Source organism: Gavialis gangeticus, unplaced genomic scaffold, assembly GCF_001723915.1.
Source record: "Gavialis gangeticus isolate Ggan-Ray unplaced genomic scaffold, GavGan_comp1, whole genome shotgun sequence".
In the NCBI taxonomy this organism is placed as follows: Eukaryota; Metazoa; Chordata; order Crocodylia; family Gavialidae; genus Gavialis; species Gavialis gangeticus.
Window position 1 is genome coordinate 93,220,590 of NW_017729025.1, and position 19,764 is coordinate 93,240,353.

Consider the following 19,764-nt stretch of genomic DNA (forward strand, 5'->3'; position numbering starts at 1 on the left):
GGCTAGGGTCTGGAACCAGCTTCCATGTGAGGTGGTGCAGGCTCCCACCCTGGGGGTTTTTAAGAGGAGGCTGGATGACCACCTTATTGGGGTCATTTGACCCCAGTGCTCTTCCTGCCATGGCAGGGGGTCGGACTACATGATCTGCTCAGGTCCCTTCCGACCCTAGAAACTATGAAACTATATAGCTGTCCCCCTCCCCCCCAATCATATGCCTCTGCCCTCTTTCCTCCCCCTCCCACAGGTGTCCTCTTTTTTGATACTTGGTAACCCTATACAACTGTCAAACAGAGCCTGGGTGGGATGCCACATGTTGGTAGTATTCACAGAGGGCTGAATACTACCAACAGCAACAGAAGAAAGCAGATAGTGCTTCAGCTATGTTATGTGTGGTACCACAGTTACGTGGTGGTACCAGGAATAAAAAAGAACTAAGAAATCCTCTGTGAGGGAGAAGGACAAGTTAGAAGTCCTACTAGAACAGAAACTCTCTGGAAATGTGGCAAACAACTGGAGATAGTTTCAACTCTATATATGCAAGCAATAGGCATTGGTAGGCAGGCAGCAAGTAGTCCTATGTAGTAACAACCAGGAGACTAAATTACACCAAAGAAATTTGAAGAGTGTTGTACTCATTCTAAGAATGAAATATATGAGTGATACAAGTTTAAATGGGAGTGCAAAATAAAGGTGAAGCGACAGGAGAGAGGAAGTTTTGAGATATGAGAGTTCTTCATAGGAAATCAGATCGTGCTTTTGATTTGGAATAAAACTGCAAGGGGAATTCTGGGCCACCTCCCAGTAGATTCATTCTGAACAAAGAGTTTAACCCAAGCTAAAGAAGTCACCCTGCCTGGAAGCAAGCTTATGAGGAATGACAGCGAACATGCAATAGAGAATCCAAAATGTTACAAAAGACATGATGCCAGAAAGATACGTGGTACTCAAATTTGACATCCAGCAAAAACAACAGGTTGATCTGTATGCACTCTGACAAACAACGCAATAATGGTCAGGCAGGGAAAGATCGTAGAAATGTAACAGAGTACAGCACTTTGCAAGGACTTGCAAGCCCAAGAAAAAGTGTGTACTGCCTAAAAAATGGGGAAGATGATGACAGCACCACTAGTTCAGATGAATTCTTCACAGGAGTATTGGACAGTGTGGCAATAGAAGGTTGTTAGATTGCCATCCTGAAAGCAAATGCAATATTTGCTAATATTAAGTAGGACACTGGTGCACAAGACAACGTGTTGCCACACAGTGTTATTAACTCCAATTAAAAAAGCATAATGATTGGAGGTGAAGGGTTTAAAGTAGTGAGTTTAAAGGTACAGGTAAATAACAGATGGGAAAAAGCATAACTTGTAATAGCAAGAAAAAAAGAACGCCAGCTATTGGATTAAGAATTTATTAAGATTCGGTCTCATTAAAAGAGCATGGTTGTTGGCAGGGGAAAGGATCAAAGAGTTGAAGAGTTTGAGGGTGTCCCACAATTTGCAACTCAGCCAAGTTTCCCTTCCCTGAGGCAGAAGCTAAAGGAGAATCTGAATAGGCTTATATCTCTGGGAATCATCAAGTGAGTTCAGAAACCAGAGTGGGGATGTGTATGGGTCACTATAAAATAAAAGATAATACCCTTAGCATATGCATCAACCTAAAAGGAATTATCTAAAAATGTAAAAGGGAAACATTCTCCACTACCCACAAGGAGAAAAATCTTTGGAAACAATGGCCTATGCCAAATATTTCTGCATGCTTCATGCATCAGGAGGGTTCTGGCAGGTGCTCTCAAAAAACAGAACATACATTTCTGCATATTCAACAGCACCTTTGGGAGAAAGCACTTCTGCAAACTGCTTTGGATTGCAATTGACACTCAAGGCATTTAATTAAAATGATAATAAAACGTTGAAGCCACAGGGAATATGAATGTTTACAGAAATGATGTTTTGACCTGGGAAAAACCAGCAAAAGGGCATGGCCAGAAGGTCTAAGCCCGTGATTCTCAGCCAGGGTGTCAGAGGACCTTGGGGTGCCTTGAGATTCTTTCAAGGGTGCCATGGGGTGCCTTGCAATGTTAGCACTATTAGGTATGCAAACATAATTTACAAGGCAAATCCAGAGTTTTCAAATAGGAATCCATAGTGTTAAACACTTTTTGAACTGTTCTGGTCTTTGCAACAGATGAACTGCTCTATTATTTTATCTAGTCAACAAAACAAGTGAAAACTAAGAGCTGGCATTTTCCTATGGGTGCCTCAAGTCTATTAAGGTGTGCTTCAGATCTATCAAAGGGTCCCTCCACTCTCAACAGGTTGAGAAAAAAACAGAGCTTCTAAACACACAACACAAAAAATTATAATTCCACACAGTGGAAATAACATAAGTCTGTGAGGGGTTAACACAGCAAGGTGGATGGGTAGAGTATAGTAACATTGATTATAACAATCCCATCACTAACATGCCTCAATAGACAAGGAAAGGAAGCACAATGGTTCCTTGGAATGGTGAAGTATGTAAGGAAATCTGTACCTAATCTACATGCTTGATATATGAACCTGAGAACACTTTTGCAAAAAGATGCCCAATGGCCATGTGTTCAAATGGGTTTGTGGAAAATTATGCCAAAATATTAACACACCTACTGAAAAATGGTGCAGTCAGACTCTGATCCATATCTAGCTCTGCTGAATTAGAGTGTAGCACCTACTGATGTGTTGTTCAACTGAAAACAACAATGTGCACATTATTAGAAACCGATGTCACTCACTGGGACTTGCGGAAACATAAAGGGACAGATTAAATATTCCAGGACCTGCTACAACTTCATAAAAATGACACTATGTGTTACTGTCCTGATAAGCAATGGTCACAAGCTGGAGTGATATTATTACAGGAGAGTTTACACTGGGGTTAGAGGTGGTTATTCTAGATTGTTCTATAATAAAGAGAACAAGGCAACATCTTCTCCAGATCCCAGGAGAGAGGGACAAATTCATCTCTAAGTCTAGTGTTTTGCCCATCAAGTGAGTGGTGTCCAACCCTTTTCCCTCTCAGGTCACATGAATGGTGCCAAGTCCGTCCACGAGCTGGATACATCCAGTGAGCCTGATCCTGTGTGTGCAGTGGTGAAGCAGATCCTAATCTGGCTCCAGAGTGGGGAGGGGATGTGGCTCAGCCCCGATCCAGCTGCATGGAAGGGAAGGGGAATGGCCTGGCTCTGTGGAGCTTGGAAATCTGGCAGTGAGGACAAGCATTACTTGTTACTGCTCCCCTGCCATCAAATGTTTTAACCCAGGCAGCCCTATAGGCCAGAAGTTATGGCTCTGCAGGCAATATTTGGCCCATGGGCTGGAGGTTGATCCTCCCCTGCCCTAGGAGATCTCAGGCAAGCAAGGAATCATTACAATAGGTTGAGTCAACAGAGCCCCAGGTCATAATGATCCTAACAAGGTAACTTGTCACCTCCCTCCACCTGATATTCTAGCCCTGCAAGTCCTAGCAATGGCACAGGGCCCCTCACAGACTCACTTAACATTGTTCAGTTACTAGCTAGGTCACAGGCATTTGTAACTGTGTGCGTTACTAGTGCTACTTCTCTAAGCTTTGGCTTGGAAGGGAAGATGTGGTAATGGGGACTGTACCTTTACAGGCTGACCCTTTCTAGAGAAAGTCTGGGTAGGGTGTTGCTGGCACTGTTTTGTATAGCCAGCTGGAACCAGAGCCAATAGAGCAGATTTCTAGTAAGCACCTTAAGTACTTAGGGATGACTGAACACAACTGTGTTCCTGTCTAGAGGCTGTACTTCAGCCATGGTGATTCATGTCTATGTACCTGCACTGGGCTTTGGGATCCTTCAAGCTGAAAGGTATCATACAGAAACAGGTGCCATATGAGCTGTACAGAAACTCTTATCTCCTTTTCATTCTTTCTTTTCTTGCTATGTGTAATTCTATACATCTCCTTTCAGGCTGAGTTGGAACATGACAGGCTGTTGATTTCAGAAATGCCAGCAGAAAAAAAGCCTGTGAAGGAAATAGTTACCCTGCATACAGTACTCCTGTGCTCACAAGGACCTAATATTTAGTTTTTCAATGATTGGTTAACATGTGGCTGCCAGCATTTTGGCTACATGAATATGGTTTGAACTCTGGCTGCATGAATATCACTAGTTAAGTAGCAGGTTCCATGTGTTGCACTCCATCATGCAGTGGTGTGTTTCTAGGGTTTCAGCCCCACTCTGCTTTCATTTTTTACTCCCACACATTCCTTCCCTAAAACGTCTCACCTCATCTTTCACTTCAGCTAAAGAAATTCAAGCAGAAGCGACTTAACCTGTACATGGACACTTCCAAATTTTTCTCATATTTGAGAAGCATTTTGATTGATTTGTTCCCACCCTTCACTAAAACCCCGATTAGTCTATTCAACAGGAGTAAAAAGACTTGCTGTGTTGTTCAGCAGTTAAAGAGGTGAATCAGATTGGTTGAGGTCAATATTACCCCTCTTACAATTCTACTGAAATCAACAGTCACACCAGGGCTGAATCTCAGTACAGGCAGTCCTTGACTTAAGACGTTTCGAGTTGCAACGAACAGCACTTACGACGTTTATAAATTGACACCCTGTTTCAACTTTCTGACATCAGTTTCAGTTTTTCAATGCGATGCCATGCAAGCATACAAGTTCGCTGCGCTGCCCATCACTCTGGAGAACATCTGGTCAAACTTCCTTGGACACTTTCTTTAAGAAAGTGGACAAGACTCCAGAAAAACCTACAGCTGAGACTCCTGAGAAGACTCCAGACAAGAGCCCTTCAAAAAGTCCAACCAAGAGCCCTACAAAAAGCCCAGCAAAGTCACCTCCAAGAAGTCCTTCCAAATCAATGTGATTGCTATTTACAATATAAATACATTCATGTAGCTATATTTCTCATCTACAATTGACTGAGTACAAAATTCTGGGTTATTTTTTAGTGAATATAGGGTATCGGGCCTTGGTTCAGGAACCAATCCCCCATTTATAACATTGTTTCTATGGGAAAATCAGTTCTAAGTTATGACGTTTCAACTTAAGATGCGTTTTTCAGGAACCAGTTGTGTCTTAAGTCCAAGGACTGCCTGTATCTATTCCCTGCCATGACACTGACTTGTTGTATAACCTTGCATAAGTTATATTCTCTGAGCCAACTCCATCCAAGGTATAAATCCACTGTTTTAAGCAGGAGTTGAATGACGTGCAGTGCCTTGGATTCCTAGCCTGTAATACAGAGAGAGTTCATCCTCCCACAGGAGGTACTGCTCAGTTTTATTAATAGTTTTGAACACCTCTGAAAACTTTGGATGAAAGGTGTCATTTTAGTGCAAAGTATTCTGTGTCCTTCCTTCCTTTTTTAGTGATGTTCCTTTGTTCTGGTACTGTGCCCTCACATTCCTAAGTTAAGCTTGCTTCAGGGATTTTATTCCATTTTAGCTTAAAATCACTGTTTGCTTCCTAAGTGAAGACACTGGAATGCTTCTTTTAACACAGAGAATCTCAACTGTTCAGATAGTTTGGGCCCCAGGCAGCTGCAGGTTATCTTCATCTGACCCTCCACCTCAGCCTCCCAAGTACGTGCAGAGAGAGAGGGTAGAAAAGCTTTCTACGTGTACATTTTGTGCCTATCCCAGCACTGTTTGTTTTGATATTATATACAGTATATGAAATCCTTTTGGGAAATGTCAGCCAGGCTGCTCTCTGAATATACTTCAATGTGTAAAATAATTCTACATAGATTAGAAGCTTTGGGCTGCCGAGATAACTATACTTGGATTGTTTTACTGCAGGTTTCTAGTAAGGGGTGTGTGTGAGAGGATTCCTGCGTGTGTTATACACTGGCCTAGCCTCAGGGTTTGAGCTTCGAGCTGTAGGCAATAGCACACCCAAATTCTAAACCTACATCCTTTCTGAGGCCTTGTGCAAGGAGGCTCTCTATTTTGCCATCTGCAAAATGGGGACAGTGATGCCCTGTGTCACAGGGGTTTTGTGAAATTCAGTAAACCAACATTTCTAAAAGGTTTTGCAAATGTTACAAATATGCAACAGCAAAGAGCTCTGTGCCATTTCATTTTAAAAGAGAAGAGAGAGGGTGAATTCAGTTCCTACTAGGTTACTATTATGTGCTTTTTGCAACACCTAGTGCTCCTTTATGCTAAAGTTTATATTAGTTCATTAAATTGTGCAAGCAGAATTCACAAGCAAGACCACCCCTACAGCTGCCTTGCAGTTCAAGAATGGAGGATGGCAGGGTTTAAAAAGCAGGTAACAGCCGGGCAAATAAAAGGGAGAGAACTGCTGCTGGAAGCTTTGAAATAAAAAAGTTAATTCTATGCAAGCTCTTTGTCTGCCTCTTCAGACCAGCTCTGCGACAAGGCTCATTCACAATGCATCCAGGATACAATTGTTCAGCTTCAAAAATTAGGGAAAGGCCATCAAGCACATGCCAGACAAGTTTTAGGTGTCCATAGATACCCACTGTAACACTAGTATTTCCCTCTCCCTTTCAGTGAAGCACAGTAGTTAGAAAAATACCACCCAGTAAAGGTCTCCATGAAATGAGCAGTTGAGGAAAAAAGACTGTGAAGAGTAGCAGATGGTGCAGCATATTCAATTAAGGATGATTTTACCTACTACAAAGCATACTGGACCTGATTAACACTTGTTCTATGGCACTTTTGTGCAGCGGAATTTCCCTAGTGAAGAGGAAAGTCTCTTATCTCTGTATCTGATGGGGGATCTTGGGGCCCCTTGCCCAGGAAGCTGGCACTGGTCCCTAGAGGGAAGGAGGAATGACTGGACTATTCCTATGTTTTATTTAATCCCAATTACCTATGGGGCCACATGGACCATAAGGGCTCCTGGCAGCTTGGTTACAAGGTAGACTATAACCCAGAGCCCCCAGCAGCGGTGTAATGCCACCTTTGTTTCACCACGGCTTTTGGGTGCAGAGACGGATCTGGCGCAGTCTCTGGGTTCCATCAATCCAGGTATGACTGCTCATGAGTCACATTTGTACTGCTCATTATGGATGCATATGAGCATGCTATTACTTTTTCATTTATTCCTGTAAATCGCTCAAATCACCCAAAACTTGACAATAGGACTATGAAAAAAATAAGAGCCAAACACACACACGGCTAGTGGGACTGGGATTATTACGGTAATTTGGAGAAAAAAATCTGAAGAAGAGGTTGGATAAAGAGCAAGATGCTGTCATCTTGATGTGGCCAGAGCTCTTGCCAGGAAAGACATTTGCACCTGGTTTGACCAGAAATCCACTGGGCAGAAGAGCCTTTTTTGTATATTTCTATTACCATCAGGATGGCAGTGGTTCCCCTGCACGTACTCAAATGCCCAAGAGGCTAAAGCCAAGAGTTCCTCAAGGAGGTCAGTTTTTATATAGTAAAGCAAACAGTCGGGCTCAATGTTTTTTTATTGAGGCTCTTGGCATCTGGCCCTGTTGTTCGCAATCTTTAATTTGTACTGTGGCTTCCTTTTCCCCTACTGCATTCCTACTCAGTCCCATTTTCCCACATGCTTCCTTCTCAACTTCACTTCTTAAGGAGCTCTCACTCACTTCAGACGTACACTTCTGTCTAGCCCACACATACCTGCTGTTCCCTCACCATTTATTCCTGTAAATTACTGACACCAGAAATGCAAAAAACCTTGACAATAAGCTTATGAAGGAAAAAAAATGGGCCAATTTATCTTTGGTGGAATAAGACTGACATTAACAGAATAGCTCTGGAATGAATTTATCTTTATACATTTATAGAAATGAATATACTCTAGCTTGACCCCTCTTTGGCTGTGAGGCTATAGCCCAGGGTGGGTGCTTTTGTCCTATTTTAGATAGAGTCACTGTACCACACTTGTGGTGGGATGTATCAAGAATTACACAGGCTGGCCCTGTGTTAAAGCCAATTATCACACAACTTCCAGAATAAAAAGACAAGACACAAATTAAATAAAGTCATAGGGGTTTTTTTGGTGGGGAAAGGGGCATGGGAGGGGTTAGTTTGTCGGGGGTTTTTTAATCCAAACCAAAGAAGGAAAAATGATGGCACTTTTCAGTATTACAGAAGCTCAAATGCTGTGAATTGTAGAAGAGAAACCGAGGAGGCCAATATGTAAATAAACTTCTCATTTAAAAATCACAGCAAAATCCAAAGAAAAGCAAACAGCAACACAGCAGCAACTTATTAACAAGAGAGAGACTGGATGGCTCAAGGGTTAGTAATAAAAAGACAAACACTTCTTTTCTCAGCTAAGAAGCCCAAATTGCTAGTGGCTAAAAATTATCTAGTGCATAGCTGGTGGCCTCTTTAAATGATTGGGTGGTCTTAGTCCAGTTCACAATGGTCAGGTACCCATGTTACACGTGGCACAAATGGTTCTCCTTGGCAGTCTTGCAAAAGAAGACACAGATGGAACAAGCTGAGCCACATGTGTTGACATATTTCCATCCCAATTCCCTGTGTTGTACCCAGTCTGGAACTAAGCAGAAGACTTCAATTCCCAGTTTCTATAGCTCATAGTACATAATGGAGAGAGGCGACTAATATGCCTGGTTATCATTGAGTCTCCAGCCTGAATGACCAACTATTCCTTTCCAGCTGGGTTAACTAAAGCTGACCTTTGGCATGATTCTGGAGCAGGGCTCAAACTTACACCTTTGGAGAGGAAGACACTTCATCTGCTCTGCCACCACACCTCTCCAATACTCTTTACCCAACTCTACATCCATTACTGAAATGGAAGCTTCTCTTCTTAAACAGTTGCACAGGGAGGGGAAGTGGGGCAGTCTCAGGACAGGTTCAGCTGGCATAAATCAACATAGCTTGTTAAAGCTAATCGAGCTTTGCTGATTTATACCAGCTGAGGATTTGGCCAATTCCCTTTTGGAGCCATCTCCTCTCCTCTGTAAAATCTGAAATTTTGAGAAACTAGGGGAGAACTGAGAGATGTAGAGCATTTATGGGCAAACGCTTCAATGCAAAACAAATGTCGGCTCACTGCACATAAGCTGAAATAATACAGCCGTTATTAGAACTGCGCTGCAATAAAATGAGTTGGATGAGTCAACCAGCAGTGTGTCTAATCTCTGCTGGCTGCCTTTCCGGTCCCCAGGCTCCCCCATCTATTTTTATCTCTCTCTTTTTTTTTAATATGCTTTTTGTTTTACAAGTAATCAATCTAAGGATCTGTGGTCCCCTGTGTGCGCTGATGCCAGAAGGCCATTCAGAATTCAGTACCTTACCACACAGCTATTAGTATGTGGACTATGGAGCTTGGGATTCAGATCAAGGGAACACGGTCGTACTCAGGAGTGTGGCAATGAATGCAAACTGCAAGAAACAGGGCAGTAATGGCAGCCTTCAGGACTGTGGTACAGCACTGACCGTACCCTCTGGCAGCTTGGCACAACTGGCATGAACATGCCACTAGCATAGAAGTGTGGCACACTACCTGCCAAGGCACAGCAAGGACAGCTGCGTGCAGGAACTTGGGATACTGCTGGAGCATGCTGCAGCTCTTCTGGACTATAGCATTCTCTCTTTTTCATGGTGTCAGATATCAGCTTCAAAATCTATGAGCCACGGTCTGTTATTATCGCTCAATGTGCGGATTCCATCTGCCCTGTTGGGACATTTGCTTTTGCAAGCACAACAATGGCTGCTACCTTTAGAGACCTGTACCTACCCTTCCCTTGAGGATTTGTCTGGGGGCACTGGAAAGGGCCAACAGCCCTTCATTTTTTGCGTGTCCAGCCTTGGGAGCATTTTGGCTCAGAAGTGACAAGCAAAGCACTAGTAGAGTTTCCAGAAAGGAGCTGGATATAAACGTTTACTGTATGACATGGGTCAGAGTAGCCAGGCACCCACTGGTATTTTTTGTGTGTTTGTGGGTGTGTCATGTTCACGAATGCATTTTTAGTACTGCACGTTAAGTTTAGTACCTGTAATATGAGGTACTACATAAAGGCACATTAGGCTGCCCTAATGTGTAGTTGCAGAAGCAAATACCTTTTTAGTGACACAATGCACAGTAAACTAATTCTACTGCACCTTAGCGTATTAGCACTGCTTTTGCCATGGCGTTTTAATGCACAGTAGAATAGGCTACTGTGCATTAAAGTGCATGTGTAGATATGCTCTGTAAGTAGCTCCCTAGTCAATCTCCTATCAGCTTGTGAATGGAGACTAGTTTGATTCAGCCCAGTTCCACTTCAGCTTTCTCAAAAGGTGCACACTGGGGAGAAGACCAAACAAATAAAAGATGGTTGGTGCACTAAGCTCTTCCTGAGCAGGACACTGACATAGAATTTTATTCACTTCAAAATAATCATTTAGTTTGTGGAATAGATAAAGGAAAGTAGGAGAAGCCCGTTCTCCTGCAACCCCCAAACAACATTTGACTTATAGGAACTTTAAGATAAAAACAGAAACGTGCAGGGTAAATGGCAAGGATGTTTTCGAGCTCATATGTATGTCAATAAAGACAAACTGAAAAAAGGCATCAAAAGGCTGAGAGGTTTGTTCAGATAACCCTGGCTGGTGGCTGAAAGTCATGTATGCTTCTTGTGCCCACAGATCTGGGGACTGGTCATCTGGTAAGGATGACTGTTCTTGAAGCTTTTTGGTGTTCCTGGGACCAGGCTGAATCAAGGGGTACAGACAGAAGTGCAGCTCCAAGCTGTAACTCAAAATGATTTTTGCAAAGCGTTCTGAGTTACAACATTACCCCAGACTAAACAGAAGTTTCATAGTTTCATAGTTTCTAGGGTCGGAAGGGACCTGAGCAGATCATCTAGTCCGACCCCCTGGCAAGTTCATTGTTGGTACCAGGGGAGAGGGGAATCTAGCTGGGGCTGGGAGCCTGCAGCCAGGTTCCCATAGCAATGGCCAGGCCCTCTGCCAGCACCAGCTGTTTTCAGAATAGTGGGGGGAAAGGCAGTGGAGGGAGCTAAGTCTGCGGACTCCCCAGCTGGGGCTGAAGGGTAGAGTGGGTGTATTGGAGCCCCCCGACCCACCCTCCAGGGGGCAATGAAAAACCCACAAACTCCCTTTACTCCCTTCCCCCCTCCCATTCTGAAAACAGTGACATGCTGGGAGCTGCCCAGACACAAGTTACAAAAGATGCTACATTTTAAAATGTCTTTATCTATAACTCATGCAACGAGGGGTCAGATTTTAACTCAATCTGCCATTTTTAAGCTGTCCGTAACCGTGCACTTGTGTTTGGTTACAGCTATAAACTGTTTTCTGTGGCCAGATCGGGCAAAAATTGTCACTCCTCTCTGTACCCCCGGTGTCCACAGGCAGCTACTCACTTGACCTAACAGTAAATCCACTTTTTTCAAACCAGAGCTGATCCCAGCCACCCGGCCATGCATCCTGCCTGCATGGGTCCCATCCTGGCAGTGGGTGTGGGGCAGATGACCCGGGGTGCCCGGGCAATAGGGCTGGGTCCGGCAGCGGCAGCCAGAAGAAGCTGCTGCCACTGCTGCTGGGAAATGGTGTCTGGCCAAAGTGGCCATGGCCGGATCTGGCCTGCAGGCCATATTTTGCCCACCCGTCTAACCACTGAAGGGGAGGGCAAACAGAAATTGCTAGGCAGGCCAATGGGAGCTGTACTGATGTGTAACACTTATCATTGGTTTCACTGGTTGGGTGCGCTGGCAGTCTCCTGAAAAACATGTGGGTGAAATGTTAGAATCAGAGCATTCCTGCCTCATGTAGTGCCTGTAGTGAATGAGGATCCTATTATAGCAGCTGTTATTTTCCTAACATATCTCTGTGCTCTTTAAATGCTTTCACTACAAACACACACACTGCTAGTTACCTGAAGTTCATATGTGCTGAGAAACATTTGCTAATCTGGTACTGAGATGGCTGATGTTTTAACACTGGATACAAACTACAGGTTTCCCTCACTTTATGCTGCACATGCGTTCCTGGAAAACGGCATATAACTCGAATCTTCATAAAAGAAACCCACTTTACAATGTAACAAATAGGGACATGTTCCAAGACCTTGACTGTACTGACCCCCAGACCCATTTCTATCACTTTTACAAGACAATTTTGGTACTCACCAACAGCAGACAGTACACACAAGCATAGGGCACTATCATAATGGGGATGGCAACTACAGAAACACATGTCGCAGACAAAGAGCGAGGAGCACAAATCCACACGAGAGACTATATTTTGGTGCGCGTCACTCCCACAATGCACCGCACAAAGCAGCTGACTGCGGGCTTCCACCACATCAAGTGCGTAAGAGTGAATTTACCTCGCATATAACAAATTTTTGGTAAAAAAATGGTTACTGCATAAGAGTGAATTCACACATACAGAACCCGCATAAAGTGAGGGAAACCTGTATTATGATGCTAGCATGCAGCAGCCCCTCCTGTTCCAGGCCTACGTGCTTCAGGGAGCAAGGGAGACAGGGATAACAGATTTAATTTCAGACCTTCACTTTCTAGGCACCCCAAGGGACATACATATTTCCTATATAAAGTTCAGCCTGTTTGCAATTAAACCTCTCTCCTTTGCTTATTTCCGGATAGATCAAAAATAGCAAATTCAACTTACTCTTGGACTCCTTGAGATAAACAAAGCCACCGCTTCCAGGGATATAAAAATACTGATCAAGTTTATGGATCTTGGAATGCTGAATTTTCTTTGTGAACTTTTTGTGCTGAACTAAGTTAAGATATAAACAGATAACAAGCAGCTGGGGCTCCCTTTTAGGAATGGCAGAAATTGCAAAGATTCTCTTAGTTTCACTTTTAAATTAAGCCAGTTTTGACAGAAAGTGCCAGATTATTGTCCTGGAGACTGCAATCCTCTCTTTATATGGAAAACAGGTATGGGCCAGGGCAACTGCAGGGCAAACCTCTCCCTCAAACCACACCAACCATGAATCAATTCTAAGGCTATGTCCACATTCATATTTAGGGCTGACTCTGGGATAGCCCTAAAGCAGCCCAAGTCCTAGAATCCACCGCTCCCTAGCTGCATCCTACACCTGGTAGCCCACACCAAAGCCACTCATATTTATGCTCCTTACTTGTGAAGCAGAGCCCTTCTGAAAATTAGTCTTGTCTCTCTTTCCACAGTTAGCTCTGCTTAAAGGCAGCACAGAGAGGAAGGTGAGGGGCAGAAGGCCTGGAATTGCAAGCTTGTGACTGGAACGGATCTGCACACCTGTGTAAATTCTGGACATACTGCATGCAGGGGTGGTCTGAGAGATGAGTGGGAGAGATGTCAACCTCGTACTCCAACATCTCCAGAGCTTCTAAGATTGAGCTGGATGTCCATCAGAGGTTTACAGTGCCCAAGTCTGGTGGGCTTGTGGGTTACCCTAAGGGTAACTTTGGGCATTTGACCCAAACTATCAGTTCAGACATTGCCTGGAGATGAGGCTCCTTGGTCTTTCTGTTGTGATGGCCAACGTGGGTACCACTTAATGTCAAATAGAAGGTGAGTTATGACGACCTCTCCCCTTGGAGCAGACTTAATAACTCATTTTACAATTGTACCTCTACTGCCATCAGAGGGCAATGCCCAGATGCAAACTGATTACCTATATCTGATCATTTTTGTCCAAGTACTGATTTAGGATCAGTGTGTTTTTCAAAGCACAGTTTCTGGATCAACACTCAGAACAAGTCAAAGTTCATTAGATATTTCCAGTTTCCTGGGGAAAGTGTTGATGGAAGACAGTAGAAGAAGGGAGGTCAGACATATCAGGGCATTAAATATGATTCTGTCAAACTATGCAGGTGGGAGGGAGGCCCAGGTACCAGGGGATGTGGATGTGTGGGTGGATTCAGCACTTGTGTGATAGGGCACTGAGGTTGGAATAGCGGAGATGCAGCAGGTCAGCACTAAGATACATTAGCCATGTTATATGTGTGGGAGGCCAGGGCAAAGAGACCACTGCAGGCTGGGAGTGAGATGAACTTCTGAAGCGATGTGGGGGAAGCTCCACACAGCCTGGCCACCCGTTGCCTGGCTCTCGCTAGTGTATAAGTCACTCACTGAATTCCCCCACACAAATTTAAAAAAGTATGCAAACTGATGATGCAGGGGAGAGAAGATTACAGTGCATGTGATATCCCTGCAAACAGACAGACGCATTTACTGTTGAATAATACATTCCTTGGGAAATTTACAGGATAATTAGTGGTTTATACCACCAGGCTATACTCTGCAGCGAGTAGGATTATAGTACAATGGGGGTAGGGTGAGGGAGGGTCTGTGAATCTACTCCAGTCCACCCATGAAGATAGCAGGATTCCTCCATACCAGGCTCTCTTCCTTAAGGCTCAATCCTGGGATCCTTGCTGACATGAGCAATCAAGAAGTCAATGGGCCTATTCAATGAAAGACTATTCATGGGGCTGGCCTGCCGCTCATTTTGGTGGAATAACGCCCAGCACAGGAAGCAGTCAGGATTTTAACAGTTTGTAAATGGTTCTGTAGAAGCCCTGACAAAGGCTCTGTTGTGTTGCATAGAAAGCCGCCATAAACCAAATTCAGAACATAAGGATAACTCTTGGAAAAGCAGAGCAAAAGGTAATTTTAAAAAGTTCCTGAAAACAGATGATTCTTCTGACCCTCTCTGACTCAGCAACTTCAAAAGGCTGGAATTGTTAACATCCTTATGGAATGACACAAACCCATAAATCTATCACAGAGAGGGTCAGGTCTCTGAACACTATTCTCCAAGAGATCCATTAAAAAAATTCCTCCTGAGCATCAAACGAGATTTCACAAGAGTCGCAGTACCAGGCAGGAAGAACTCTGCCTACCTGGCCCACCACTTTGGCCTCCGGCCACACCACCACGGGCAGCAAACTTTCCAAGTTCTTGCAATTTAATTCAGGTCAAGCCATGTACTTGGCTAGGAGGACTCCAAAGAAAAGGAAGGTGGTAGCAGTAAGTGATGTGACTCAGCTGGAGACCATCTTGGAAATGTTCCTTTCGCATGTCTTCCAGAGAAACAAGCTGTGGTGGGGAGAGGACAGGGCATTTATAACCCTTGACCTCTGCTGAAATGCTGCAACTTTAATCAGACTTCTGCCAATGAAATCAGAGAAGCTAAAAGGCTGCTTATATATTAAAAGCCCTCAACCTTTTTAAGTTTGGTGGAGGCATGAGGCAACATGGAACCACACTGGCTTTGTGCAAAAGTTCTGGAGCATTTGATTTCCTTGGGGGGTTTTTTAATACTAATTTTTCAGCACCCCAAGTATTACAGGCAAGCTCTCCCCCTTCAGTGCCTTGGCCTCCTTGACAATGATTACCCCAGCCTCAGAAAGTATATTTGCCCATTCAGTGCCCCTGCATTGTGTCCTGTCTCTTTTCCTGTCCTGTCCAGCCTGGCTCCTGCTCAGTGCACACATTGAAGAGCTGGGGGAAAGAAACAGGACAGGGCAGGGACTAATACCGAGTCACTGGCCTCTTGTTTTGAATGGGGACAAAGATGTGGGGAATCCATGGATGACAGGGATGGGAGATAGGGATGCCATTCCCTACTGCACAGTTCTGACCTCTTCTTTCCATCCATCTGTGCCTTGATCTGCTCCATCACTTCCCCAGTATGTCCCCCTCACTGCTCCAACCCCCATCTTCCCTTCAACTGCTCAGACACTGCTCCAGAAACACCAACGTTCTCTTAGGCACTGTCATTTCTATAATTGCCCCCACATGCTTCTTCCATCCTTGGCCTTGACCCTCCATGCCTCTGTTAAGCTCTGATCACACTTCATTTCCTTGTTCAGGAATCATGATCATAGTATCCTACCTTTTTAACAATATTTCATCTTTGCAATCAATGCTGATTTCCTTGACAGTATTTCTAAAGTCATCTGAGGGAGCATAAATATTTTTGGGCACTTAGGGAGTCAACCTTTAAGCTAAAATCAAGGCCCAACCCTAACTAGAATAGAGCTGACGCTTTGCTATATTCAAACCGCATATTTATTCATTCCCATTGTGTTATATTTTTGTAGTTCATTTCCCCTTTTAAAGGGGAAATGAAATTGCTGCATAGTAGGGAAACCCAGATATACTTAATGGGACATGTTGTTCAGAGATGAAAAGAAACCCCAACACTTTAACTGTCCTTGAAATACAACCTCACAAAACAGCAGGGTTCAAAGTATATTTCTTCATTTCTATATTTATACACTGCATGTAGAGTAAAATCTGGCTACTCAGCACACAAATAGAAATATTAGAAATATTCCTTCTCTACTTCCTAGTAAGGGTATGAGGTCAAAATTGTGGGCATGTCTTATGCAAAAAACCTTTTCCCTCTGCAAACCATATGCAAGTGCCTACCTGCAGCTGTAGCCCCCCACCCCCCTTCTTCCCTGTACCTTCAAAAACCATCAGATATATACTAATGCTTTCTAGTCAAAATTACCCCAACTCTTCCATATTCTTATCCTTGTCATGCACCCGCAGTTTCAGTAGTTTTTTTTCTAAACTAGAACACATTGATTCCATATTCTCTCCCCCAAACCACTGAGCCTTCCACTACCACTCCTTTCCCCATCTCAGAGGCTACCTGCTGACCCACTGGATTTGAGGGGAGATTCCTTCAGTACACACCCCAAACCTAACTGTTCATTCTTTGTAATTTGTGCATGTGTGACCATACAAGAGATCTTCAGGTTCTCATCTAAGGCTGCTGTTGCTGAAGCAGAGTCTGCATACTTGATCTTTTCAGACACAGCAAGTGGTCATTTCAGACACAGAAAGTTACACTGAACTTTTATTAATTTGCTCTCAAGACTCTTTTCACAAGGAAATGAGCTAGAGACTTGCGCTTGTTTTATATGCAAATCAATATTCTCATTCATTTGACCAAAGCACATTCTGCTTAGACAAGGGCTTATATGAACACCCTGGATATCATCACTCCCTCCAGCTGCCAGTCTCATGACCATCTTACCAGGCTCTTGGCTACCCCTTGATACTCAATCAGCAGCAGTGGCCTGAAATGTTTCTATTAGCTGGTGGGAACTCATCTTCTTTCCATTCAGATAGTGACCTAGGCACAGTGATTCCTCCATGTCATGCTACTGCAATACACTATAACTAGGATGACTGTGAAAATCATCTGGAAACTTCAGTTAGTCTGAGCTACAACAGCCTGTACCAAGCAATATCACACCTTTCCCAACTCTCAGAACCCCGCCACTCCATGTGTTCCTCCAGGTTCTGGCGTTAATCTTTAAAGGTCTTAATCAGCTAAACCAGGCTATTTCTAAGATGACCTCTCTGATCACTGAGACAACCACAATCAACAGAGACTCTGTGGCAGGCAGAGCTCAGAGTGAAACTCTCAGATGTTGGACATTATCAATGGCAGACACTTTACTGTGGGAATTGCTATCATTTGAATTATGGGTGAGCCCTAGTTTTGCTGCCTTTAGGGTGCATTTCTCTTGGAGATAAACCAGAGCAGTTCTACTTAGGAAAATGTGTAAGCAATGGAAGACTGGGGATTTAGTCTTATCTGCTGTATTTGTTGCTTCATTTGCATGTATGGGATCTAGAGACTGCAGTGATTTGTCACATTAAAGTTTCCTAGACTAACAGGCAGAGTTAACATGCATGATCATATTAAACTTAATAATTTTGCAGCTGGCACTGCTCCTTACAGCACTGCAAGCTGCTCTTCTAAATTTCAGAAAGGGATCAAACTACAGTGGAGTGCTTCAAGCTGTATTTCTCCCACTTGATCTCTTCCCTCCATCCTGACTACCTTTCCCCTCCATACACACCCCTACATTCTTAGAGTCTTTGTTTATATTGTAGAAAACATCTGTGAGTGTATACGGCCAAGGTTAAAGATTTTGGCAAACAGCTATTTTTTCATTGCTCAGCGGAAAGGAAAAATATGCCCCTCCACCCCTTCCACTGATGGGGGAGAGAAATTAGAGCTGAAAGCACACAGGCCAAACAGCAGACTGCCTCTGCCCACCAACTCCTTTAAGGGAAAAATGGGATTGTTATTTCAGCAGAATGAACTAGTTTGGAGGGACAGCAAGGGTGTAGCTAGGAGCACTGAAATAAATTTTTTTAAAGACAGTTTAGAAGAATGTCAGGAAAAGCTTCCAGATAGTGAGATGTATTAAGCTGGGCATAATTTCCCAGTGGAAGTCGTATAAACCCCACTGCTTGGGAAATTTAAAAACAAACTGGATGCAATAATAAAAAATATATGAGAGAGAAAAACACTGTGCTAACAGACTGGTGCACCCAATTCTACAATAGGTCTTTTCTGTGATGAATTTGTATGATGCTGCATAGCATAGAGTCCTTTTGGAGGAAGTTGGCTTATTATTAATCTTGCTTTATATATTCCTTTTCCAGAACACTGAACTGCTTCAAAAAAACAGTGCACAGGTGGGACCTGTGGTTTTCCTTCTTTCTCTTTTCTGTGCTAGGTTTCAGTGGAATTTGCAGCACTAAATGACAATGGAGAGTGACACCATCATAACGACTGCTTCTGAGATCAGCTGCAGGAGGAGGAGATGGAACCGTTTAGATCAGTGGTCTCCAACCTTTTTAAGTAGGAGATCACCTTTGGCATTTAAAAGCAACCCAAGATCTACTGTGCACCACCAACCACCCTCTCCCCCCACCACCGCCCAGCAGGTAAGTCTGCGGGGAGGGAAGAAGTGGGGGCAGATCGAGGCAGAGGGAGAAAAAATTATTTGGGGGCGTACCTCCCCAGCAGGTAAGTCCCACCCAGACAGGGCCCCACCCAACTTACCCCTGCTCCTGCCTTTGCGCCACTGTCCCTCACTGCAAGGGCCACGATCTAGCCCCTGCCCCTTCCCTCTCCCACGGACTGACCTGCTGGGCTGGGGCACATGCATGCATGCAGGCACTCAGCCCCCCCACCCCAGCCTCGAATCAACCCCAAGAAGCTCGGAGGATCTACCGGTGGATCAAGATCCATTGATTGGTGATCACTGATTTAGACAGATACTTGGCTGGTGGTGACAGAGCAGGGCCAGGGCCTGGGGCAGAGCCATGATTCACTGCCCGCACATTCTTGCAATGGGTGCCAATTCTGCAGGCAGGGCCATGGGGGGTGTGGATCAAGTATCTGCCCCAGGCCCTGGCCCCATGCTGTCACTGCCCTACGATCCCAGCCCTACCCATCTGTCCCACTTCTGGACACTGCTCTGTGCCCACCTGCGGCCCCATCCTATCAGCCCATCCAAGCATGCCCAGCCCACACAGGTCCTGGGCCAGGCTCCACACAGATCTTGGGATTGCTGGGTGATGAGGACAGTGTAGGGGCCAGGCCCCAGGGCAGAGCCACTTAGAGAGTTTTGGTGAGCTGTTGTGGGGTGGAGCGGGGTGCGGATGAAGTGCTGACTTGGCCCACATCAGCTCACTAAAACTTCTTAAGTGGCCCTTGGGCCCAAATAATTGCCCACCTGGGTAGTAACACTTTACAGAAAATGCCAGCAAGCAAGGTCAGCAATCATGATGTACCACACAGAAAGATTAGAAGGCAAAAGCAAAACTCAGATCTGAATATAGCTTTTCACTCATCTCCTCATCCGCACCCATTACATTCCTCCTCAGAGTGTGATGGCCCACAGAATGGGCAGTGATCATCTGTAACAAAGCTCAGCTGTTATCAGAGGCATATCCACCCCCACAATACAGC

At 44.3% G+C, this 19,764-nt stretch overlaps 1 protein-coding gene across 8 annotated transcripts in view; it reads right to left on the reverse strand.

Annotated features, from left to right (window-relative positions):
• The window catches only part of RAD51B (RAD51 paralog B), a 764,912-nt gene that overhangs the window by 39,138 nt on the left and 706,010 nt on the right, over window positions 1-19,764 (reverse strand). For 6 of the 8 annotated variants that reach the window (XM_019519173.1, XM_019519171.1, XM_019519174.1 and 3 more), the window contains one exon: window positions 15,145-18,595. The exons of 1 other annotated variant lie outside the window; for it this stretch is intronic. In XM_019519173.1, coding sequence (XP_019374718.1) covers window positions 18,420-18,595 — 176 coding nt within the window. In that variant the 3' untranslated portion in view covers window positions 15,145-18,419. Of the gene's footprint in view, window positions 1-5,091; window positions 6,815-15,144; window positions 18,596-19,764 lie in introns of those variants that run through there. One more of the 8 variants, XM_019519179.1, reaches the window with a different exon arrangement.